At 38.8% G+C, this 26,308-nt stretch overlaps 1 protein-coding gene across 4 annotated transcripts in view; it reads right to left on the bottom strand.

Annotated features, from left to right (window-relative positions):
- PRKN (parkin RBR E3 ubiquitin protein ligase) overlaps positions 1-26,308 on the bottom strand; it is a 1,294,051-nt gene that overhangs the window by 643,441 nt on the left and 624,302 nt on the right. For all 4 annotated transcript variants that reach the window (XM_032407521.1, XM_032407520.1, XM_032407518.1 and 1 more), the window contains exon 5: positions 882-965. In XM_032407521.1, coding sequence (XP_032263412.1) covers positions 882-965 — 84 coding nt within the window. The remainder of the gene's footprint in view (positions 1-881; positions 966-26,308) is intronic.

The following is a 26,308-nucleotide window of genomic DNA, read 5'->3' as shown; positions in this document are numbered from 1 at the left end:
TGCTGCTCACTTCTCCCTCCGTACCTTGCAAGCGCCCTGCAGACTGGAGAGACAAGGCACGCCTAATGGTTCCAGCTCAAAGACTCTACCTGTTGCTATTGACAGACTTTGTTCCTGGGAGAAGATACGAACTGGCAGCTGTGAACTAACATTGACGTTTGGGTTGGCACCGTAACAGTATTTACGGCTCAGGAGATACATACAGTCAGATTATGAGAGATCCAGGAATTTTTGAGGTAAAAAGTAAAACAATATACAAATTACAAACATGACCAGTATATAAAATGATTTAAAAAATAATTTCACTACTTAGGATCGCTTTTACTAAATATCTGCTCTATATGAAACATCAACATATGGCATACGTTTGCAAAGAGTAAGGGGAGTGCAGAGAGCAGAAGACGGTCATCCAATTGTAGAGCTGCTCACGCACACGAGATTTACTAATAGCCCACTAAGACACAAAAAGAAAGGCAGAAAGAGATAAAGAAAGAAAGCAATTTTGAACAATGAGGAATATAAATACAAAATATCACAGCACCAGCACAAAGATTAACCTTATATCTTTGTTACTTTCTTTTGCTAGGCTCCCAAGTGGCTCTTCTTTATATTCCATAAATATCACTCTGTAAGGAGTTTAAATTGACATGTTTCAAAACAGTCACCCCACGTGGTTAAGCCTCTAGGAAAATGACGCTGGATGGCAATGAACAAGGTAGAATTTGGGGTGACTATACAAATAATACTTTGAATCTGATGACACTTTGGCTGAATACTATCAGATGGAAGAAAAATCAGTTAGCCTTCTTGTCTCTATTCTATTTTCCTACTAACCACTGAAGAGGCCATAACGAAAAAAATGGATTTGACCAGGTACTTACGGCTGTAGTCCCAGGGCAGTTTGCAGATTGGCATTCACCGGTCATCCGGTTTGGGATTAATACATCGTCCCAGCAAGAGGGGCCCTTTGAGAAAAAACAACACGTACTTGGTGCATGAAATGTAACACAAATGTACGTTTTCTAAAATCTACCGATATTATAAAATGATAATGAAAGTAATGTGTCGTCCAGTGATTTTCAAAATATAATCTACAGAACCTGGGAGTTCTCAAGATCCTTTTGGAGGATCCGGTAGATCAAAATTATTTTCACAAGCACACTAAGATGATCTTTAGCATATTGATCCAAACACGTAATACATGCACATGTAGTAGTCTCCCTACTGCGGCTAATTCAATTGTTTAAAAACTGAAATACTTTTCTTAAGTTCACTGCAATTTCAATTGATGCCTTCTATTTATTTACTTTAAAGATTAATTAATTAATTAATTTAAGAGAGAGAGAGATAGAGCACGAGCAGGGGTAGGGGCAGAGGGAGAAGCAGGCTTCCCGTGGAGCAGGGAGCCTGATGCGGGACTCGATCCCAGAACCCTGGGATCACGACCTGAGCCGGAGGCAGACGCTTAATGACTGAGCCACCAGGCGCCCAACTGATGACTTCTAAATGAAAACAGCCGTGCCATCCCACTCAGAAGGACCCTTCGAGGGCAGTCGTGGAGTCTGTGGAGGCACACGGGGAGGGCCACCTGTCACCGCTGGCAGGCTGAGCAGGCATGGGTGCTGCCTCCCTCTCCTGAGGCACCGGGAAGACGACATTTGAACGAGCACCAATGTAAACCCGTAACAGTAAGGAGAATGGAAGACAGAGGGTTGGCTGAGGAGAAATTTCCATGCATTTCTGGAAATCTGCAACAGGCTGCAGCGAAGGAGGAGGACGGGAGGTAGGTGTCCCCAGGTGCGGGGCCGACAGAGCTTCCAGCAGCTGCGTTCCAGGGCCTGTGCCCAGCCGGGCAGAGGAAGGTTAGAGCCGAGAGCTGGTGGCTGTGGGGATTTTACGACCAAAGACACCGGGACCACGCCGGCGGTGTTTATGAGCAGTGGCCCACCCTGCTGCACGAGCCAGACCAAGTGGCCTCCTGGCCGCGCTCCTGCACGGATCAGTGCAAACGTCGAAGGCACGGAAGGATCTCAGCCATTCCTGGGTCTCCATGAGCGCTCACTTTCGCTCCCCTGCACCAGGACACCCACACCCACACGTGCACCAGACACACAGAGGCACACACTCACACACGCGCACACCACGCACTGACACACATCTCGCCACAAACACTTTCACTGCACACACACTCAGTCATGGAACAGACATACCTCACACCACACACTTACCACACGCGGGTGCACCAGATACACACACACACACATGCACGCACACACACGCACGCACATAACTTTAGAGAAAAACAAGGGAAAGCAGAGGGAATCTGGGAATTGAGCATCCATCTCAAAGGGCGCTACCTTCTGAGTTCACAGATCATTAAACCAAAAGCCACTGCTTCAGCCAGAAGATGGGGCTCCTTTAGCAGCCTGAGACTGCTGTCCTTAGGGGGGCCGCTTCCAGGGTGGCCCTGGGCGGGCACCTGGGAAGTTGGATCTGAGGACTGCTCACATTCACTTATTGACACAGAGGGTTGGCAGCCTCATAAATGTCTGTGGGGACAACCTGGTTTGCATTGCGAGGACAGAAGAACACAGAGGACATGGCTCGAGAAACCTAAAATATTTACTACCTGTGCCTTTATGGAGAGAGTGTGCCAACCCTGGACCTATGGTAAATAAAAATCTTCCAAGTTCATATTGCAAAGTCCTTTAAAAAACTATCATGGTAGTGTTATGGCAGCATTTTGGCCACCACATCATGTCACCAGTTGGTAGGAGCAGCTGCACCTGGGTCTCAAGTGAGAAATTACTTCAGTTAAAACCTTCGAGCCATTGGCTTATGGAATCCGGGGTGTTGCTAGAATGCAGGGATTCACGTTGTTGGAATCAGTAAGAGTGGAAATCTGCAACTAGAGATGACATTTGGGGATTTCTCCCAATAATGTCATCACCAAAAGAAAAACACAAAGTAGAATATTATTTAAGCACATCTATATGGCACACGTAAATCAGAAATTCAGAAAAATGACTTGATGGCATGAAAAGCAGTGACTAAATTTGTAAAGTAGGAGTCTTAAAATTTACTTTTAAAAAATTGTAGGACTGGGGCGCCTGGGTGGCTCAGATGGTTAGGCGTCTGCCTTCGGCTCGGGTCATGATCCCAGGGTCCTGGGATCGAGCCCCACATCGGGCTCCCTGCTCCTTGGGAGCCTGCTTCTCCCTCTGCTTCTCTCTCTCTGTCTCTCATGAATAAATAAATAAAATCTTTAAAAAAAAAAAAAAAAAAAAAAAAAATTGTAGGACTAATCTACACGTCATTTTTGCTGTCTTGTATGTCCAATCAAGTGGAAAATTGAGGTACTTAATTGGCTAATTCTTATCCAAAGATCACTCTGACAAGATCCAGACAGACAGTTATAGCAAAAGAGGTTTATTTTTCCCCGATTTATCTAAATAAATTCTATAACCTGCTTTTCATAGGTGGGCATATACACTGCCGTCTAAAAAAATTGCAAATCCTGTTTTCCAAAACGTTACTACAAAATCTTGGAATTTGCAATTTTTAAAAAGGGTTATTTTAGGGACACCCGGGTGGCTCAGTCAGTTAAGTGTCTGCCTTCAGCTCAGGTCAAGATCTCAGGGTCTTAGGATCGAGCCCCAAAGAGAGCTTCTCTCTCTCCCTCTGCCCCTCCCCTCACTTGTGTGCTCTCTCTCTCTCTCAAATAAATAAAATATTTAAAAAAATGAAAGGGCTATTTTACTTAAACTATGCTTTTACCAATTATTTCAAGTTATCAAATGTGTTGAATTTAGTAGATCCTCGTGAATGATTGTACAAACATTTAAGTCACATGATTAAACTTAAGGGGTTAAAATAATTTTGAAAATTATACTTGTAGTAGATCATAACAGCAAAACTGTCTTTAAAACTGCAACACTCAGAGCCTCCTTCCTTTCTTTCCCTTTGTGTCTGCAACAAAGTGTTACAGAGAAGGAGCTTCAAAGTTCACAGACCTGTTGAATCCCAATTCTACCAATTATTAGCTCTAGGCCCCTGAGCAAGTTTCATGCCATCTTTCTCCAGCTCTTCTGAAAAGTGAGGGGTTAAATACCTCCGTTATTGGGCGGACACTCGAACACTAACTGAAACAACTGGAACACTAACTGAAAACTTTCTCGAACACTAACTGAAACAACTCGAACACTAACTGAACACTTTCTCGAACACTAACTGAAACAACAACTTTAATGTCTGCCCAGCGCCTGGCACAGGAAAGATGGCAACTGTTGCAGGTAGTATTTCTTATTTCTCAAAAGAGAAGTCCCTGAGCAGGGTTATTTTTAATTTAGTAGACAGATAAGCAATAACTGGCCAGTTCCAAGGCACCTGACTCAGCCCACAGCGTTTTTCATTTCTTACTTTTTCTCCATTTCCCCAGCTATTCCCCAGGGATTATGTCACTTTTCAGAGCATGCAGCTTGTAACTCTTTTAAATCATGTATTTCCATCCATACAGTAGACATTGTTCTGGCATCTTTCCTCATTGGATTTAAAGATCCTGTGCTTCTCATAAAGCTAAGGACAGTGCTGTGATTATAGCCAAGGCTCTACAATGCAGTCATTACATAGTGAGCAGGGAAAATAACAAAGAAAAAATCTTCTGAACCAAAATATTCATCCACTCAACAAATACTTATTGAACATTTCTTAAAACCTAACAATACAGTTAGGGGAAATAGAGAAGGATCCTTAATCCTGTAGACTTTATGGAGTAGCTACAAAAGCCAGTGTTACAAAGGAACTAAGCAACCGATTCAAATAGATAATACTAAAAAAAAAAAAAAAAAAAAAAAAAAGCCCATACCAAATATTTGTGATATGCAAACAACTGGAACACACATACACTCCTGATGCAAATATAAAATGGCACAGCCCCTCTGGAAACCTTTAGGCTTTTTTTAGAAAGTTATACATATAACCATCAAGATTTGAACATTTCATTTTTAGATATTTACCCAAGATAAAAATGAAAACATGAGTCTACACAAAGAATCGTATACAAATACTCATAATAGCCTTATTCACAATAGCCACCAACTGGAGAGCACCCAAATATCTATCAAAATATGAATGGATAAACAAAATGTGGTATCGTCATCCAATGGAATACTATTCTGCAATAAATAGTATCATATTACTTATAAATGTAACATGGATGATTCTCAAAATTATGTGAGTGAAGGAAGCAAAACCTGCAATGGAATATACTACATGTTCCCACTTATATAAAATGCAAACAAATCAGTGGTAGCTTTGGGGTGGGAGCAGAGCATGGAATGGGCTACATAAAGGCATGAGGAATCTTTGGGAGGGGTTTATGGGCTGAATTGTGTCCCCTCAAAATTCATATGTCAAAGTCCTTACCCCCCTACAGAATGTAACTGTATTTGGAAATAGGATTTTTCAAGAGGAAATAAGTCAAGATGAGGTCCTTGTGGTGGGCCCTAGTCCCATATGACTGGTGTCCTTATAAGAAGAGGAGATTAGGACATGGACAGTCACAGAAAAAAAGGCCATGTGAAGACACAGGGAGAAGACAACCCATTCAGAAACCAATGAGAGATGCCTCAGAAGAAACCAACCTCACCAACACCTTAATCTTGGATACAATATTAATAATAATTAACTCTTTCTTGAAACTATTTTATATGGGGTAGAAGGAAGCAGAAGAGGGGGGAAAAGTCATTTAGTGAATATATATTCATTCCTGAGGACTTTTTGCATATACTCTGTCTCTCTGGCAGCTATTTAAGAACGGTTTCTTTTTTCCTTTTAGTCTTTATTGTTAACAGGCTTTTCCACTTACATTGTTTCATTTGTTATCTCAGTAACCATGCAAGAGATTGTACCTTCTATTAGTTTTCTATCGCTGCGTAACAAATTCCCACATACGTAATGGCTTAAAACAATCCTCATCTGTGATCTCACAATCTCTGTGAGCTAGGAGCTCACGCCTGGCTCAGCCAGGTCCTCTGCTCAGGGTCCCACAAGGCTGTAATCAAGGTGTTGGCAGGGTTGTGCTCTCATCTGGAAGCTTGACTGGAGAAGCATCAATTTCCAAGCTCTCTTGGGGTGTTTTCAGAATTAATTTCCTTGTGGCTGTAACTGTAAGGGTGTCAGCTTTGTGCTCCCTGCTGACTGGAAGCCTCCCATGGTTCTTCCCCATGTGCGCCTCCTCAACCTGGCTGCATACTTCATCAGGCCAGCTGGGCGACATCGGGTCCAGTCTCTGCTGGGATGTAGGCTTCTACTACGTGGTTAAGAGGACTCTCGTATACCACAATCGAGGGAGTGGCAGACATATTGTCACCTTTGCCATTTTCTCTGGGTTGGAAGGAAATCACCAGAACCACCCACGTTCAAGACTTAGGGATTTCACAAGAGCATGGACACCAGGAGGGAGAAGATGACTGGGGGTCACCTTTGTGTCTGTCCACCCCACATTTATTTTGCAGAGAAGTAAGACCTTTCATGACATTAAAGTTTGAAAAATGATAATTCAATATGTGACTCAGGCTATTTTTTTTTAATGTAAACTTTCCAGTTGAAATATGTGAATATTCGAACACTTCCCTGGAGTCATTCTTTTAAACTTTTAAGTAGAGAATGTAATATTACAGCCTAGAAGGTATCACAAAATAAGTACTGAATGTGACCAGAAAGTGAGTTTCTATTTATTCTGGCAAGTTAAATTTGAAGAGATTAGTACATAAAAAACAAGCAAATATACTTGTGCTATACTTAATGTATACATTCTTTTCCGACTTGAATTTATTACCTAGGATTTCTTAGAGCATAAACATCTTACACACTTTTGCCTCTGAACACCTAACTGTAAGTCCCAATTGCAAGCTGCTTCTATAGAAAAACAGACCACTACAGACTACATGGAGGGACTCGCTATTCACATTTTAGCCCAATTGTTTCTACAAATGTTTTTAAAGCAAAAAGAGACTTAGTAGGAGGTGAATTAGAATTTAAAGAAAATAAAAGACCTCAAGAAGACCCCTTGTCCAGTCCTTATAAATATTTCTATTCCTAATTTGGTTACTATATTAATAATAATTAACTCTTTTTGAAACTATTTTATATGGGGTAGAAGGAAGCAAAAGAGGGGGAAAAAGTGGTTTAGTGAATTCCAGCCAATCAGCAGGTGACTACTGGATTATAAAAGTAGTGGCAAAGCCATCTTCTTGAATTAGTACAAAACTGGGTTGTTTACAAAGCACTTTCCCGTATATAAAGCAACCCTAATTCCCAACGAAAATCTGTTAATTCTATGACCTATGGAGCTCTGAGACCCAAGCTGATTATTTGCTCATGTGTTGGGGTAATCCCACAACTGTTCCTAAGAAAACCCTGCTCCTATATGTAAGTACTCACTTGGCTCTTATATTTAGCTACAGGGGTATATCTTAAAGAGTATTCCATTTTCATGAAAGGGTATCCATTTTTTTATATGGATTTGTTAACCATAAAAGTATGGCTCTCCCATTATTTTATAAAATGGAATATCTGAAGTCCTTGCTTTTGTTGGAAAACATAGCCAATTTTTTAAATATATTAAGCGGTATATTAATTAAAGGCAGCAAAACATAGCCAAATTTTAATAAAAGCTTGGTCATAAGGCTGATAGGGCTTGGTGGGTCAGCTTCATTCTATTCCATGTAGACTCAGCCTGAACAGCTCAACCAGGGGATGAAGGGCTCTCTCTCAAACTGGCTCCTTGGCATGGCTGCCCAGTTGGTGCTGAACATCAGCCCAGGGCCATGGGCTCCCATCTGTGGTTCCTCTCAACCAGGGCCATTCCAGGGGCTGCCTGTGCCTCCTTACAGAAGGGTAGGTGCTTCCCAAGAGTGACAATCCTAAGAGAGAAGAGAGAGAAGCTTCCAGTTTCTTCAGACCTAGCCTGAACAAGGCACAATGTCATTTCCACCATATTCTTTAGGTCAAGCAGTCACAGAGCTCAAATTCACTGGAAGAGGTTGGTATTTGAAGGAGAGAGCTAGCTTGGCACCCTTTGTCAAATTTAGGTTTGGCAATTCACTGAATGAGATTCTACAGCTGTGTTCCTCATTAGCACCCTGAGGAAGCTGTCGGATGCTGGCTCCACTCCACCCCCAGCTTTTTGCTCTGCTTTCGGACAATATAGCCCATTTAGATTTCCTTTCATTTTTATTCAAAATGCCTGGCTGATACATTCTCTACTAAATGTCTTTAAATATTTTAACTATGAAACACTAACGTACCATACGGGATATGCTTTATGGAGACAAAAATAACAAAACAACACTAATTCCAAGTGTTCTCTGATAGTCCATTTGGATCTCTCTTGTTTTCTATCTGGGCACAGGCATAAGCAGACAGTATCTGCACCCACATGTAAACTTATCAGTGGCTTCCAATTATTTAATGTCATTTCTCTGATCACTAAAGAGATTATTCAGGATTTTTTAGAATTTGTATCTATCACCACATGCACTCGTCTATTTCTTAAATTATGTTCATTTGATGCTAATTTTAAGTCATTGTGGTCATCAATTCATTTGATAAATTATGCACCTAATATGTGGCAGGTATTTTGCTAGACTGGAGATAAAACATTGAACAAGACTTTTCCAGGTAAGAGGATAAAAGTGATTGAACAAGTAATTAACACATGGATTCTTTGAGGGACCCCTGACCTAGACCTTTGGAAGGACTATCATTTAAGATGAGACCTGAGAGACAAGTAGGAATCAGACAGCAAGAGGAAAATTCACTGAAAGAAAGAAGGATTCTGAGCCTGGAAAACAGAACCAGAGACCACCAACCCCTACACTGGCTTCTGGAATATATATTTTCAAGAAGATGATATTGATAATTAATTTATAAATAGTTCATTACTTCTGTGCAATATCCTAAATATCTTAAACTAACACTACCACCACTACTTGATAATATGATTCAATTAAAATATATGATAAAATGTAACAGTATTCAAGGTACTGATTCAAAGGGATGGGGATGTCCAGATAATAAATGATGTCTTAGTACTTTTGAATCAGACTGACTGGATTTCAAATCCCATTGCCATTACCAGCCATGTAACGATGGAGAAGTTACTCAATCAGAACATCAGTTTCTTGTGTGTAATGTGGGGAAAACAATTGTTAATGCTACATCAGAAGGTTTATGGTTAATTGAGATAAAGTACTTCACATAATACTATATACACAGTTAATATTCAATAAATATTAGAAGGTGCTCCTGAACAGCCATAGTCTGAGAAAAATATGATCATGGAAAGAGCACCCCAAAAGACAAAGATTCAGAAGACTTAAGTTCTAGACATAATTTCACTAGAGTTTAGGCTGATCAATTTAACATCACTTTCTTATCTGTAAATTGGGGGTAATAAAGTCTCAGGGTCAAATAAGATAATGAATGAGCTAATTGGTGTGAAAACCCTTTATAAAATATAACAGGCCACACAAAACAGAGCTTTGTGTATTCTTAGACTGTCTAATTGTAGAAAGTGGTGGACTCATGCGTCTACCCCACTTTATACAGCCCCAAACACAATGCCACTTCCAAGTAGAAGAGATTCTTGATCCATACAATGCAGCTGCTGCTCGCATCAGCAATTAACCAGAGCAAGTGTCTACGCTTGTATTGATTACCTGATGCTGCCAAGTTAGCTCAACAGCTGTCTCAACAGAACGTCTCAGCTGGCCTTGGAAATTTTCCCCAAGACCTGGGGTATCTCTATAGCTCATACAACATACTGTAGCATGAGGTGGCATACAACAAATTTCCTTCCACTGCTAAAATGTATTTCATATCATAAAAAGCAAGTATTTCATAATCGAATACTCAATAACACCCTTTTCCCCTCCGAGAAAATTGTTACAAGAAAAAACATCACATCTCTTTAAAGAAACTGCATTGTTACAAGGGAAACGACTCTTGGTCCACTGCATTACAGCTCTGTTGAGTTTTGACACAATCAATCACTGTCATTATTTACTGAGAGTCCCTTCATGTAGGGTGCCATCATGCCAAATGCATTCAATGTCAAACAATGTGCTTATTTCTTCACAATTTCCAGTTACCAAACTCTTCCTAAACCGCAAGGAATTATATTACTAAGTGTTGACAGCTTTGCTGTAGGCACATCACAGTGATAGCAGGATTCAAACAGCAGTGATTTTTTTTGTCCTATCTCATAGAATTTAAACAATGGAGACAAATCAAGACTTACAGATACAGTGATTCACTTTTATGCACTCTTAACAGATTTAATTTAGGAGAACCATATGATTATCTTCATCTGTTCAAGCTCTCTTTACTAAGAATAATCTTGCTACTGCACGGAGGGAAATTTGCTGCAGCTCAGATTAGACGCAGTTTCAGACAGCATAATATGTGTCTAACTGTTGAGATGGTCGCTCTCATTTCAATTCAAGGCATGTAAATCTATTTGAATAACAACATTTATTATCATGTAAAGCTTCATAGTTATCTCAGCTGGCTTTATATCTTGATAATTATGACTGGAACTGGACTATGCTTATTACATGAGATAAGAAGTTTATTAGATTTCTAGTGAATGCCCAGATACCGTCATCATCATATCAACATTATGTAGTTCTCAAAATAAAACTCTATGAATAACGCAGCATATTTTGGTGTATACTACTGTAAATCCGCCACTGAGGCTGAACTCAAGTCAGTCACCTCTTTTCTAGAAAGGGAAAGGAAGAAATAGGCAGGACACAGTTAAAACCATATAGGGATCACAACTTAATTAAGTTTTCTGTTGCTTCAGTGTAATTAACTGTCCATGAAGCGGTATCAATAGGGGGGATGTCTTGGCCAGTCCACAAGGCTACACACTGCTCAGTGGTACAGGTAATCTGTGCCTGGAGGACTTAGACATTATGAGGAAAATCACTTGTCAAGCGTCCTGAAGAGCAGTGAATTTGGATAGGCCTCCCTCTGTCAGGCATTAGACACATATGTAATGAGCAGGCTTCTAGTTGTATCTTACCCACATTGGCACCACTGTGTATTTATGAGGCACTTTGATCCCATGACCAGGCACCTCCCCCGGGAGCATCAGCATGTGGGCAGGGGTTTCTGTTCTTTCCCTACAATGACCTGGGGTTTATAGAGCTACGGAGAGCAAGGCCAACGATTCTCGGCGAAAAAAAAAGTCACATTTGTCCTTGGATATGTATGTTGGCAAAGACATTTTTTAAGCAGGGTCCAATTTAATATGCATTGACCATTTGTTCTAGTCTATACATTTTCCTCCGAGCCTTCTCACTTCAAGATACTTCTAGCACCCCCTTTTCCTTTTGTCTCCCTTTCATCCCTGACTCTGTTATCAAGGTCCAGTCACCACAAAAAAATCACTCCAACCAATTTATTTGTGGCCCAATGAGAGAGGAGAGAAAAAGTCTTAATTCTAAATTAAAATAACCAAATTTGTAGTTTTCTGAACTTTTTCATGATTAATTCAAACTGGCAGAAGTTCACACCAAAAGTGTTTCATGTTTTCTGACACTTCTCTGTAAGAATCACCCTACCCAGGGGTGCCTGGGTGGCTCAGTCAGTTAAGTGTCTGCCTTCGGCTCAGGTCATGATCCTGGAGTCCCGGGATCGAGCCCCACATCGCGCTCCCTGCTCAATAGGGAGTCTGCTTCTCCCTCTCCCTCTGCTCCTCCCCCGCTTGTGCTCTCTCTCTCTCGTTCACTCTCTCTCTCAAATAAATAAATAATAAAAAATAAATAAGAATCACCCTCCCCATTATTATTTCAACACCCCCCCCTTTATAAAGCTCAATGTTTTGACTTAATAAAATGAACATGACTAAATATCTTTCCTTTTTGTGTGTATCTTTCTTCAAGTGAAATGTGAAAGACTGCTGTTCGAGAACAAATCAGATCTTGGTTCTAAATCATTGTAAATCTTATTTTTTGAAATAGTACTTTCAGGGGAACACTGTTATCTCCCCACATTCCTGCCTTTGCTCAGAAAACTGTACTCCCACCTTCTCTCAATGCCCCACTCATCCATGCAATCGTCCACATGCTGTTTCTGTGACGAGGTGTGTAATCTTGCCCAGTGGGAAAAGAGTGGGTAGCATTCCCACTGCATTCCCCACGCTAGCTTCGTCAATAACATGCCACATAGGGATGTCTGTTGATTCAACACCCATTTCCCTATTGCTTCAAAAGTTAAAGGAGGAAAGGATCCAGTTAATTGGCATTCTAAAACCCCAACAACAACCACAGTAATTGTTTCCTCTGAACAGAGCGATGCTGAAAACATCAATGTCCCTTCGCGTGCTAGACCCACATGAGGTCTGGTTCTTCGGTGTGAGATGTCACCATAGCTTGGCTCTTCCTCTGGCTTGGACATGAACCTACTACACTTCTCTGAAAGCAAACCTAGTCCCACTAGCTGCAAAATCACTCCTCTGCCTGTGTTCATTCCCAGGACACAAAAATTCCATCTCAGGACACCCCAGAGGATTTTGACTGTCCAGGTGGGTTTGCCATATCATAGCTGCCAAGATGTTCTTCTCATTGTATTAATGAGACAAAATTAGTGCAAGTAAAACAGAGAGACCTGGTCAGGGCATCTTGTCAGTTAGCTGTGGTTATTAGCTCAACATTCCTTCAAAACAGCCCCCTACTTCCCTATTTACCAATAATTCTTCCATGAATTACCAACTTTTAACAAAAATGAAAAGCCAGGATGGTTTATGATAAAGAAAACAAGAGTTTGCTTTAAAATATTTGTTCTTTATTCACAAGATTGTCTCTGTTTATAGTAATTCGAATCTATACCAGACTCCTCGGCTTTTTATGTTAACACCTCCAATCGGCTCCATTAAAAAAAAAAAAAAAAAAAAAAAGATGGCATCAGCCAACAGATCAAGGGTTCTCGGCTTCTGATATTCAATATTCTCTTGTTTCTCGCAGTTGTAAATCTCATGATTTCAGCACAGGTGCAAAATCTGTTCAAATGTATTCCATAGCTTAGAACTACTGATTATGCTTCCTGAAACCAGCGCGCCATGTAAGGCATGTTCATACTTGGTTTTGATATATGCCACATTAAGAAACTCACTCACAGAAGTAACTGTGACATTACTCAGGAATCTAAAGGGAAAGGAAAATGCACAGGATGTTTCTCACCCAAAATTACACTCTGGTTTAAGGAAATATTTTCTCAAAACCATGTTACTTAATTTTAGCTAATTCAGATCACATCTGCCATCACTTTATCCAAGGCCAAGAAAAAGAGTAATATTGTAATTGGAACTTAGTGTCAAAATTTTCCAAGTTTTATAACAAAGCCACTCCTCTGGACCACTCGGCACGGTCTCTGCCTTCTACCTCGAAATGACTAAGCTTAGCGAGCTATCCTGGGCATTCATCTTGGCAATGAATGTATCAGAAATAAATATCTGTGTCTAAAAGCCCATAAACTTACAAAAAGACTTCTGTTTTCCCTATGTGAATAAGATAGGGTATTATAACCAGGAAACATTATATGTAAAGAATAGTGTTATTATGCAAGTTTCCAAATTAAGACTTGGGAAAAGAATAGAGAGAGATCTGACTTGATAGACTCATAACCAGACCCTCCTTTATACCCAATCTTTACACAAAATCACAATGCCTGATGTGACTTACCCTTCCCTTGAAATCAGAGGCTGGCAGATTGGGAATCGTGAGCTCTGACAGCTCATGTCCTGGTGACCATGAAGAAGGCAGAAAAGCTAATGTGAAACTCCCAAAACTCAGTACTCAGCTCACTTGGCAAGGCAGAAGGAGCCGGGCATGCACAGTAACCCCTGACAGCATCACTTCTTAGAACAAGGTCAAATAGAAGGTTCAAGGGAATGTGAATGCAAGTCTAAGATCATGAGGACTGACAGTCTGTTGGAAGAGCAGGAATGGCATTCAGGAATGATTAGGAATACTATAAGGCAGATTTTCCAGCTCAAAAGTGACTTCTCATTCACCAAGTCTTGTTGTCTCAATATTTGTTGAATTTGTGTCCTCCTCTCTAGACCCAAAGCCACAGACTTATTTTGAGACCCGTATTCACTTTTGGATGATCGCACTGACTTATTAATGAGTGTCTTGCTATCCATCTCAGCTCCCTCAAATGTTTTTTCCACACAACTGCCGGCGGGATATTTTAAACAAAAATGAGAAGGTGACCATCTCCTCTTAAAACCCCCCAGCGGCCCCACCCCATGCTCAGGACAGTCAGTGCTCCCCGTTTCCTAACATGGCTCATGAAGCCCTTTCTGATCGGTTCACTTCCCTCCGCCCCCTCACTCCTCAGCCAATTTTCTAGCCATCCCCTGCACGAGAACCCATACAGAGAAATACAGTTACACATTATTTTCAATCCTCCTGGAAACTTTCTCTGTTTAGGAAATCCTTTGATTTTCTAGTCTTTTTCAGCTGGGAGGTCTCAGGATATGCTTGGTAATAACGATCTTCTATACAGCCAGGATAGCATTGCATTTAAGTTCTGTTTATTAGAAAATAAATTTTTATATTTCTTTACCAAATACTCCTCCTCACCCACTGTCTGCTGCTGCCTATTGCAAGTACATATATCTTAATGTCCAGAGTGCTGCCTTTTGCTTCTCTGCTGGGAACTTCCTGGCATCTGTGTTGCCCTAGGATTCTTCCCCAGGTACCAAGGCTGATGGAAACAGAAGTCTGTCTGCACCAAATGAAGATGCAGAATAATGGCCACCACCCGAAATGTTTATTAGAATCTAGTGATTCAAGTGATTTCTAAGACAGCATGTGATAGAAAAATACAGACTATAGAATAAAAGTATCTGAGTTCAAGACTCGTTATTTTATATACTAAGTTGTGCCCTTTGGCAAGTCATTCAAATTCTACAATGCTTAGATTCTCCATGTGTAATATGAGAATTGATGTCAGCTTTCTCTACTTGGCAAGTTTGTTGTGAGGCTAAAACAACAACAGAAACATATGAAAAATGCTTTTCTACCTTTCAAACACTGCGCAGTGGTAGTTATTATTTTTCTTTGCATTAAAACATACCATTAGAATCTTGAACAAAAACTGCATTATTAGAGGGGCATACACGATGCTTTATATTGTAATTTAAAATTTTAACTTCCAAAAAGATAAATATTTTTCTCAGATTATGAACTAAATGTGTCTTCCTGCCTAGTAACTGAATATCACATCTCCTTCACAGAAACCCAACATGTCTTTCTGGAAATTAGGAATAGTCACAATCCACTTATTGTGACTTGATGCCAGAAAGCTTTTGAAAAAGAAAACAACACACACACACAGTGCCATTACTGTCTTTTACCTTAAGAACTATTTATATTTCAGGTTAAAGAAAGTCTGACATATTCCACTAAAAGCACCTGTAACAGAAATCTGTAATCTATCTATGAAGTGATAGCATTTAGAAAATACAGAAGTTGGTATTTCTTCACTTCTCTGAGACTTAATCTTAGCAACTAATGGTTACTAAATTGTTATTTGTACAGGAATGCTGAGAATCTTATTATAACTGAAAATTTTAAAGGAATTAAAATAATGAGGGAAGTACATGTAAAATTTCCATAATAACAGAAATGATAATTATGATATTCATTTAATTCTTCAAAGGGATTAGATCTACTAACCACATTAGATTCATATCATCCAAAATATTTGAATGGTTAGGTCAAATTTCTCTTACCAATTTAGAATTTATTATAATAAGTACTTTAAATCATAGAATCTCTTTAAATTCGGGCGCCTGGGTGGCTCAGTTGGTTAAGCGACTGCCTTCGGCTCAGGTCATGATCCTGGAGTCCCAGGATCGAGTCCCACATCAGGCTCCCTGCTCGGCAGGGAGTCTGCTTCTCCCTCTGATCCTCCCCCCTCTCATGTGCTCTCTCTCTCTCATTCTCTCTCTCTCAAATAAATAAATAGAATCTTTAAAAAAAAAAAAATCTCTTTAAATTCTGCTTAAAGTTTGTTCATTGCCCAGGCATGTACTGGAAAGACAGGCAGATGGTGTCCATGTCTGTCAAGCGTTAGAAGAAGCTGTATTGGGAGTCCAGGGCAACGCCAAAGACTTGGGTTGCTGGTTTTTAAAAACTAGGCCATGGGAAATAGTTCCTTCATGTGTAGGGAAGTTCAACACACTGTGGTTGTTGTAGGCAGATATCCAGCTGAAGTGACCTGAGAGGTATCTAGAGGCCTGCCACTGTATGCTAGCTAGCCCTGCTCAGTGCTATTTGGATATTAAGACCAGGGCTTGCGTGAAGATCCACAGATCATGCTAATGAATAAATTCATGAGTGTAGGCTACTGCTGCAGGAGCTACATAGATGACCTTAGATCTCCCAGGGTTCTTTATGGTCGTAGAAATGTAACTTACACTAATGCTATATTCCAGGGAAGCACACATTAATCAGTGGTCCTGTGCTGTGTTACTAAAGTGGAGCATTTCACACCACGGGTGGAGGCAGCGCAGCATCTCTGTAGTGCATACTGAAAAGTTCAAGCAAGGCTTAATTTTAAGTCAGAGATACTTAATCGTAATATGTAAAGGCACACCTGGAATGAAATATTTGTATCTGTGGACTGTCAGATAGCCTGGGATTACTGCCACTAAGTCAAACTCCACTTAATATGAAAATAGAGTCTCCAGAGTCCATTTTTTTTAAAGGTCTAAAGCTACACATTATTCTACCATCACTCATTGCTATGTTAGGACAGACTAGTTGCTCAGTGGTCTTTGCGAGTGTGCGTGAGCACACTCGTATGGGGGGCCCGTGGGACCAGGGACACAGATGTCTCAGAGGACAAATCCAGATGGGACATGGGAGAGTGGCCTTAAAAACCCATGAGGACCAAAAAGTTACCAGATGTATGGGATGTGGGAGAGGGAGAGGAAGAAGGAGATAAAGATACCCTCATTAAAGAACCAAGGCAAGCCTGCAAAAAGAAACTAAAATAATTCTAGATTAAATCCTATTATGTTGTTTAAATGAAGACTGACAATGAGGCAGTGGCCCCAAATACAAAAACAAGTGAGCTGAAATTAAGGGATCAATTATATTACAGATCTTCTGATCCCAAGGTATCATTATTAATTATATTGATTTATATTAACTTATAGCCTTCAATCTACATATGATTTCAAATAAACAATATATATTTGCTTAGTCATTCAAACTTCTATCCTGTATCTGCTAAACTCTGTGTTAAGCTGGAGATCAAAGATGACTAAGGTTCAGTACCACATTTAAATATCCCATAATTTGGTGGAGGATGTAAAGATACCGAATATTTGACAAAGGAATGTATTATATACTAAGGGAGCTCAAATAATGGAGAGACCAATTATAATTTTGTTTCAAACTTGAATAACTGAAAAATACCCTTACCAATGGGGAGGGGGGTCCAATTTTTTTTTTTCCAATTACTTTCAACTTAAACTGGTCAAATTCCAATAAAATAAGCATTCAGTGTAGGTTACTTTTTTTTTTAATCATTGGATAGTTGGGATAAATGGCTGATCAGTCAACACCAGGATACATCTTCATTTCATTGCTTTCATTACTGCCCACCCCAATCTAAGGATATTTTGTAAGAGAATTGTATTATGCTTAAAAAGTATTTTCAGTCTCAGAACTGGGAGATTTTCTTGTAAATAAAAGTGACTGAAGGAAAAAAGCAAAAGAATATAAAGTGATGAAGTGATTTTTATTTTAATTTTTAATTTTTTTAATTTTTTTATGAAGTGATTTTTAAAATAAAGTTACATAACAGTGCCTATGCAATAGCATCTCCCCTATACCTTATCCATCTAGTAAGTTACATTAATCACGTTTTCTATTCAAGGCTTTGAAATTTCTTGACTGAAGCCCTACGCTATTTTGAGGATTTTAGTAGTCACACAACAAGTAAGCAGAGAGTGAATTCACAATTAATCTATGCCCTTCTCTTTAATAAAAATTAGACTCTTTCATTATCCTACTTACAGATTCCTCTTTAGGGAAGGTTTCTTCCTATTGTTTATAATGAACTCACCCTAGTTGGCATCCCACTTACATTTTTAATGAGTTCATAACTAGTCTGGGCACCTCTCAAAATGCGAAAGCTCTGAGTGCATGAAAGGACTCTTTATGTTACCAAATCTAGCTGCTTTGAAATCAGGGTAACCCAGGGATAAGAGTTTCTTTAAAAAAGAAAATAAACAGATCATCTTTCTCAGAGTATAGAAAGCACACAAACATGTTCTGAGCTAGCACCTTTCTCACCAGTGGAAAGGAGAAAGGAGGAAGAGATGGATGAGCAAAATAAGAAGCTGTTACCATAGCAGCAATGTCTGCCCTACAACACACAATCTTTAAAAATGTGTTAAGTTTTCAAAATGTATTTATCAACTGATAAACTCAGTGCCAATCAGAATCAGATATTGAGGATTAAGACAGAATCCCTGGACAGAAGCTGGCCTACCTTACGGAAGTGTGGCTAAGTGGGTGGAAAGGGGCACATCTCGGTGGATATGAGCAGCTTTTACAATACTTCTCCTCTGCAGCATTTATCTCAACTTTAACTACATCGTTATTTATGCATTACCTCTGGAAAATTTGTCTCTCCAGGTAGAATGTAAGCTCCTTCAGAGAAGGGACCTATTCTGAATCTCAGCGACTGCTATGCATAAAATTTGGGCCTAATGCATATTTGTTGAAGGAAATACATGAATATTTGAAGGATTCTTGAGTGAAATTCAAGCCTAAATTGAGATGAAAATATGAAAATGCCTGGAAAGTAACATGGGATGTAAATAGCAAGTAATATGCCACAGGATTCCCAGTCGCATGCTTCACCTAACCGGTCTTATTTCACTGAGGAAGCTCCTTTTCTAAGATTCGAGAGATGTGCCAAGTGCTCAAGTCACCATTGAAGTGTGCCTGAGAAATACAAATATATCCACAAGAAAGACAATTTTTTGTTCATTTGTTTTGTTTTGGTTTTGTTTTCATATAAGTACCACTTATCTTTTCCTTTATGGCTAGACTCTCTCATGTCATGATATTAGAAAATGCCTCCAATGGAAATGCCCCTGTCTGAACACAATGACTAAAATTCTATTACAATGTTAAAATAAATGTATGTGAAACTTTCTTAAAAAGTCAATTTTAATACAAGAGATCAGAACAAGAGAATGTGTGCCATGTTGATAAGGAAAAGAAAGTAGAAAGAGAAATCAAACATACATTTGAACTTTGTTGAAATAGGTTTGGAGCTGCAGACAGGATTTTTATTTTGTTTAAACTTTGGCCAGAAATGAGCACTTACTCTGTGCTAGGCACTGTGTTTCAGAATTGAATGAAGCATGGTATCTACCTCAAGGTGCTTATAGACCAAATTCGAGACTATCATAGCTTAAAAGGGGTAAGCACACCACCATAGACTTCCAGTTTCTTACACTCAGGAGCTCTAATATTCCTCTGGGTTGTGGGTGTGGGATTAGAATACAGAGGTGGAAGGAAATAGCAAAATTGGGGAACATGGGAGTGCATTCTTGTACTGGCCCAAATTCCTTAACCTGTCCTACATGAATGGGGATCTTTAGAGAGGCCACAATATTATCCATATTCTCATAATTCAGAAAGGAATTGGGCAGAGAAAAAAAAAATAGGCACTGTGTATCTGAATCCCAATTGTAATTCCAAGAAGGTAAAAATCCCAAAAGTATCCAAGGATTCCAGAAGCATCCTGACAATCAAAGGTGTGGGATCTGGGACCATTCCATGATTTCACCATCTCTTAGCAGTTACTAAATTAAGGAGGAGGTAGAAGAAACTTGTTTCTCTCAATCATTAGAAAGCTACAAACTAATCATATATGGCTAGTTTCAAAATTAACTGGACATTAAAAAAAAAATTAACTGGATATTTTGTCAGTTTGCCAAACTATTTGTCACACCTCTCTAATCTTTAAGAGAATAGCATTTATTAGGAAAAAAATAAATTGGCTTAGTAAAAATACCTCGTGTATTTGCTTAGGAAATGCTTTGAACAAAGAGGTTGAATTTTAGATGCGGATAATTCATTTGTAAAAGCAGGTAAGTTTATGCCAACGAATTGGAGAACGAAGATGAAAAGGACAAATCCAAGAAAGACACAAACTACTGGAGCTCATTCAGGAAGATATATAAAATTTGAAGAGACCTATAATGAGTAAAGAGACTGAATTAGTAATTTTAAAACTTCTAGGAAAGAAAGGCCCAGGCCCTGATGGATGCACTGGTAAATTCAATCAAATATTCAATTGATTTTCAACAGAGTTACCAAGACAATTTAATGGCAAAATAATAACATCCTCAACAAATGACACTAAGGCAGCTTGATATCTGTATGCAAAGGAATAAAGTTGAACCCCTACTTTACTGAATATAAAAATTAAGTCAGATGGATCAGAGGCCTACACGTCAGGGATAAAACTGTAATACTCTTAGAAGAAAACTTAGGAGTAAATCTTTATGACTTTGGGTTTGGGAATAGTTTCTTTGATATGAAAGCAGAATCAAACAAAGAAAATATAGATACACTCAAATTCAACTTTTGTGTTTCAAGGACACATCAATAAAGTGAAAAGGTGACCTACCAAATGGGAGAAAATATTTGCAAATCATATGTCTCATAAGGAATCTATATCCAGGATATATAAAGAACTCTTAGAACTCAACAGCAAGAAGACAAATAACCCAATTAAAAAAAAAAAAAAAATGGGCAGAGGAATTGAATAGACATTAGTACAAAGACATACAAATGGCCAATCAGTATATGGAGAGATATTCAGCATCGTCACTCATTAGGGAAATGAAATCAAAACCACAAGATATTACTTCTGACCCATGAGGATGGCTAAAATTAAAAATACACAAAAAATAATGAGTGTTGGAAGGAATGTGGATAAATTGTAACCTTCATTCATTGCTGGCAGAAATGTAAATTGGTGTAGCCACTTTGGAACACATATGCCTACAAGAAATCTTCTACAAGGTTGCATGATAGCCAAAGAGTAGAAATAACCCATACATGCATCGACTGATGAATAAACAAAACCCAGTATATGTAGACAGCGTAATATTATTTGGCAATAAAAAGGAATGAAGTGCTATACATGCAAAAACATGGGTTTGTTGCTAAAACATTGTGCTAAACGAAAGCAGGCAGTTACAAAAGACCATAAATTACATGTTTCCATTGTATGAAATACCCCAAATAGGAATCCAGAGAGAGAGAAAGTGGATTAATGGCTACCAGGGATGGGGAGAAGGATGAAGTCGGGCAGGGAATACGAAGTGACTGCTAATGGGTACAGATTTTCTTCTCAAAGTGATGAAAGTGCTCTAAAATTAGATGGTGTCCATGGCTCCACAACTCTGTGAATGGACATAAAACTACTGAATTGTATGCTTCAAGTTTTATTTTGAAAAATTTCAAACATACTCAAAATTAGAATGTATATCAAGCTCCCCCAGTATTTATTACCCAGCTTGAGCATTCATATCAATATTTTGACAATCTTACTGTGTATTAGGTAATATTAAAAGATTATCATTAATTTCATTAGGTATCTTAGGTATAATAAGTTATGATAGTTATATGTATATATATATTTTTCTTAATAAATATTTGTAATAAGAATGAAGAACTTATACCTAGAGGTAAGGGCACATTACACTTTGCGTACTTTCTATACATTGTTACTATGTCCTAATAAAAAAGTAATGGTGAATTAGTAAAAGTAATAATTGGCCAGTTGAAATTCATTTCTAGGAAAAATTTATATACATTTTATTTTAAAATATTTCTGTCTTAATTGGTATGAGACTTTGTATGATGTATTCTGGAACTTCTGTAGACTCTATCTCACAGTCTAGGGTCCAAACATAACCTACATTTTCCTAGTGGTAGAAACAATAGCCAGATTAAAATGAAATAGATCAGACAACAACATTACTGAGGAGGTAACTGGTTTTGTCTACATTCCACTTGTTTGTGCCTATATATTATCCATTAACTCAATATAGAAAAGCCAGATTTTCTATTTTCTCATTTTACAAGCCTGCCATTTTCTTTCTAGTCAATTCTAAATATAGTACATCACAAAAGTATTTATACAATTATATTATTAAGTATCAATGACACATACCAGGATGTACTATCTCTCCTTAAGACCTATTTAAAATATCTCTTGAATACCTCTTGAATATATATCTTATTAGAAATATCCCATTTTATGAAAGATTTCATTTCTCTTGTTATATTTTCTTTTTACACTGAACATTACTGTTATGCGATTATAAACATTTTTTTTAATTATGGGAGGAATTATAATCCAACTATATTTTGTACAGTTATATAACATTAAACAAATGTGTTATCATAATTTAAAAAGAAATTCTAATAAAAAACATATAATTTAATACTATTTACATCATATAACTGTTTAGAAGAAGACAGAAATGAGGAAAAATGGAAGCAGTTATATGCAATTAGCACAGTTTACTAATAAAGCTCATGCTTCCCCATTCAGCTTACGAAGGCTTTTAAACACTCAAGCGAACAGTTATTATCAAAACCATTAGACATACACATAACAGCATCAGCCAGAATTGTTAAAATGTAGAAAGTGTGAATAAGTCTAGGATCAGGGGTCCTGCTAAGTAATTGACCTGCTAGAAATCCTCCGTGATGCTTATGGAACTTTTTTTTTTCCCACTAAAATGAACATCACAAGGAAATCTTAATGCACTGTGAACACGCTGCAGGCATCTATAGTCCTCTGCTTTTTTAAAAAGTACCCAAGTCAGACAGTCAAGGGGTTCACTCTGATCAAAAAGAAAGAACCCAGGTATACTTGAATCATCTGCTTCCATCATACTGCATGCTAGGCTTTGTTTAATTTTATGGGTGGAAAAAAGAAGCTCACCTATTTTGCTTATTATCACTTTAAATAATAAATTTTGTTTTGATGAAGGAACATGCATCGTATGTAATTATTATAAAAATATAAGGAATAAAATGTTCAGTGTAAGTAATTCTTCATAATTAAGTTCCCATCCTTATTGTAAGTCTGTCATTCTATTAACATATGCATTATTATTTTGGTCTTATAATACTACACAGTAAATAAATACACAAATGATGGTCATGCGCCATATTTTTGAAAGATATAATTTTAGCAGCTAAATGAGCATATACAAATAAAAATACGGTATTATCATCCCTGTCTGCTGTTTTATGGTTTAATAACCTCACTTTTGATATTTTAAAGTGATGTACATACACGTTATACACAAAAGCTACCCACAGCTTCTAAAATCGCTGGCCTTTCAAACATTTTTCCTGGTCTTTTTTTAAGATAAACATATGAATGCTAATGAAGTGGAAAATTAGTCTTGTGGAGACACTTTATAAAAACAAACAAACAAACACAAGATTGATGACAAATGTAATAAGCTGCATCACACAGGGCTGAGCTTATGGTGCACACTGCGGTAAGGTCCTTGGTAGTACTAATGTTTGTGTCATGCTCAGCCCCCAGAGCCAAAACTCTATCGCAGGGATTTGAACTGCTATCCAGAGGCATTTTTCGATTTGAACCAAAAGGTTTACGGTCCTGCATTCGAGCTAATTCTGTTGCTTCTAATTCCAGCTGGACTTAAACTCTTATCTCAGGATGCCAGGCCTACAGATAGGGCCTATCACAGTAGCTCCAATTCCCAGAGAATACTCAACTCCATGACCCAAGGGAGATAAAATCCTTCCAGATAGCCTAAGTAAATGGCTCATGACTTGTTCCTGTCACTCCCACTAATGCCTTTGTACTGTGAAAGAGACTAGCAAAGGTGTAAATATCTTCCAATTATTAGCTGCACGTCCTCTCCCTTGCTTCTGTCAGTACTTCCAGCACCGCGCTCCTTACGGAGACCACGAAACTGACAGGCCGCGGCTCCTGAACTTCCTTCTAAAGTTCAGGAATCAGTTTGTGTATTACTGGTATTATACGGACACACATTTCTCTTCTCTTTAGCATCCTTCCAGTAAAAGTTCCTCCACACCCCCTGTGTACCTGTCTCTCCCTCTCTAAGAAAGACACCATAGTTAGCAGGGCATGAATTAAGTTATATAATTTAGCCTTTATGTTGGAGCAAACAGATTCTACCTCAAAAACAGGCGTATCTGGACGTAAAAGCTGTCAGTGTGTGGATCAGTTGTAGTCTCCTGTACTGGCCTAAATATTTATTGAAATGATCAAAACTGAAGCCCCCACAAATACATTCTGGCAAATATCTCTTGAAAAACACCTCAGGAATTAGTTTTAAATGTCCCATCATTTGTGATGATGTGATTAGGCCTCCATTTCTCGCTGGGCTGGATTTCCCTGCAAGCAGAGACCAAGCCATGACTTCTGTGCTTTGTCCTGGGCGTCATCTACCGCTAGGCACTCAGTGGACTCTTCACACATGTTTAGTGAATCAATGACAGGAATGGAAAGAAATACATTAAGTGAATCAGTAATAGGATCTACTGGACTCTGCAGGGTCATTGGGAAGATAAGCCTCACTTGGGGATGCAGGATAGGACGGGGCCAGAACCTGGCAAGCACAGGGAACTGGGTTCCAAAGGTCAGAACCAGCAGTATGTCATGGAGCAAGTCAAACACAGGCATCAAAAGTGCAGGGAACCGAGCCGACGCCAGGAACCCGGGGAAACCGCACCGATGGCAGGAAATCGGGGAAACCATGTGGACAGCAGGAACCAAGAGGCAGTCCGGGGCGCCTGGGTGGTTCAGTCCTTAAGCGTCTGCCTTCGGCTCAGGTCATGATCCCAGGGTCCTGGGATCGAGCCCCACATCGGGCTCCCTGCTCTGTGGGAAGCCTGCTTCTCCCTTTCCCTCTGCCTCTGCCCCTGCCTCTCCCCCTACGTGTGCTCTATCTCCGTGTCTCAAATGAATAAATAAAATCTTTAAAAAAAAAAAAAAAAAAGAGGCAGTCCAGTGGTGTCTGGGAACTGGGGTTGTAGGAAGAACCTCAGGCAAGTGATTAAGGAATGAAAAGGCAATGGAATAAGGCCCTCGGCTCTAAGTTACCTTACGATGTTTTAGATAATTGAGTTACTTTTACATGTATTTTATCTCCACTTGACCTGTAACTGTACCAGAGAAGTTCCCTTCACTTGAAGGACTTTACAAATAGGGCATATCTCCTGTGACCCAGAAGATTTCTGCAGATTCTTACCACGACAGTATCTAAATTGCCCAACTCTCCAGGTCACGTGGTTTTAGTTTATATTTTAGTTCTAATTCACTCAAAAAAAATGTGGTCACATGTAACTTAGTTTTTGTAACAGATTTCACCCATGATTTAAACCATCCTCAAAATGCAATATATCAGTTTAGGAGAAAAATATCAATCCTTTAAATGCATTTTGAAGTTTCCTATTGAAAAAAAAATATTATGAAGCTTTTTATCTTGTATAAGTCCAGATTTTTGTTTATGAAAGTGTGTGTATCAAATAATATTTAATAATATTATTATTATTTTGATACAATGTAATATAAACACCAAATAACATTTCCTGAGAACTTTATGAGTGAGGCATAGTTTTAGGCCCATGGGGAGTTTTCACTCTAGAGGAAGGTGAGTGAGATGGGGGGTGGTCGTGGTGGTATTTGATGGTCTGGTGATATCTGATAAAAAATAAGATAGAAGATGATGATACATAGATAGATAGACAGACGCTATGAAGAAAAACAAAGGGACCAAAGATCTCTGAGTGGGGCTGAGGGAAAATGCCATTTTATATGGGGTCATGAGGGAATTCCTCTTTAAGGTAGCCTTAGAATTGCTGCAAGTGAATTATACCGATACACGAATTTAATTTTTCTAGAGTTAGGTCAGGTCAAGAGTATACCTTAAAAGAAATAGGGTCCTGGCCACAAACATGTCATTGCAGAGATAAATCAGTCCTCATGAGACCCATTCACCTCTAGGACTTTGCTTAAGAATCAGCTAGGTGAGCAATTTGTGAAATTCAGGGTCTCCTTCTTTATGACCCTTTGCCGGGAGGGCTTTAGAGGTAAATGTAGGTTTGAAGCTGATTAGTTGATCCTTTCAACCTTGAACTGGTATATAGAACACCATATATCTTGAGAAGGT

This window comes from Phoca vitulina, unplaced genomic scaffold (genome assembly GCF_004348235.1).
Source record: "Phoca vitulina isolate PV1807 unplaced genomic scaffold, GSC_HSeal_1.0 scaffold9, whole genome shotgun sequence".
In the NCBI taxonomy this organism is placed as follows: domain Eukaryota; kingdom Metazoa; phylum Chordata; class Mammalia; order Carnivora; family Phocidae; genus Phoca; species Phoca vitulina.
The sequence above is the reverse complement of the archived record's forward strand: the minus strand, read 5'-3'. Positions and strand labels throughout refer to the sequence as shown.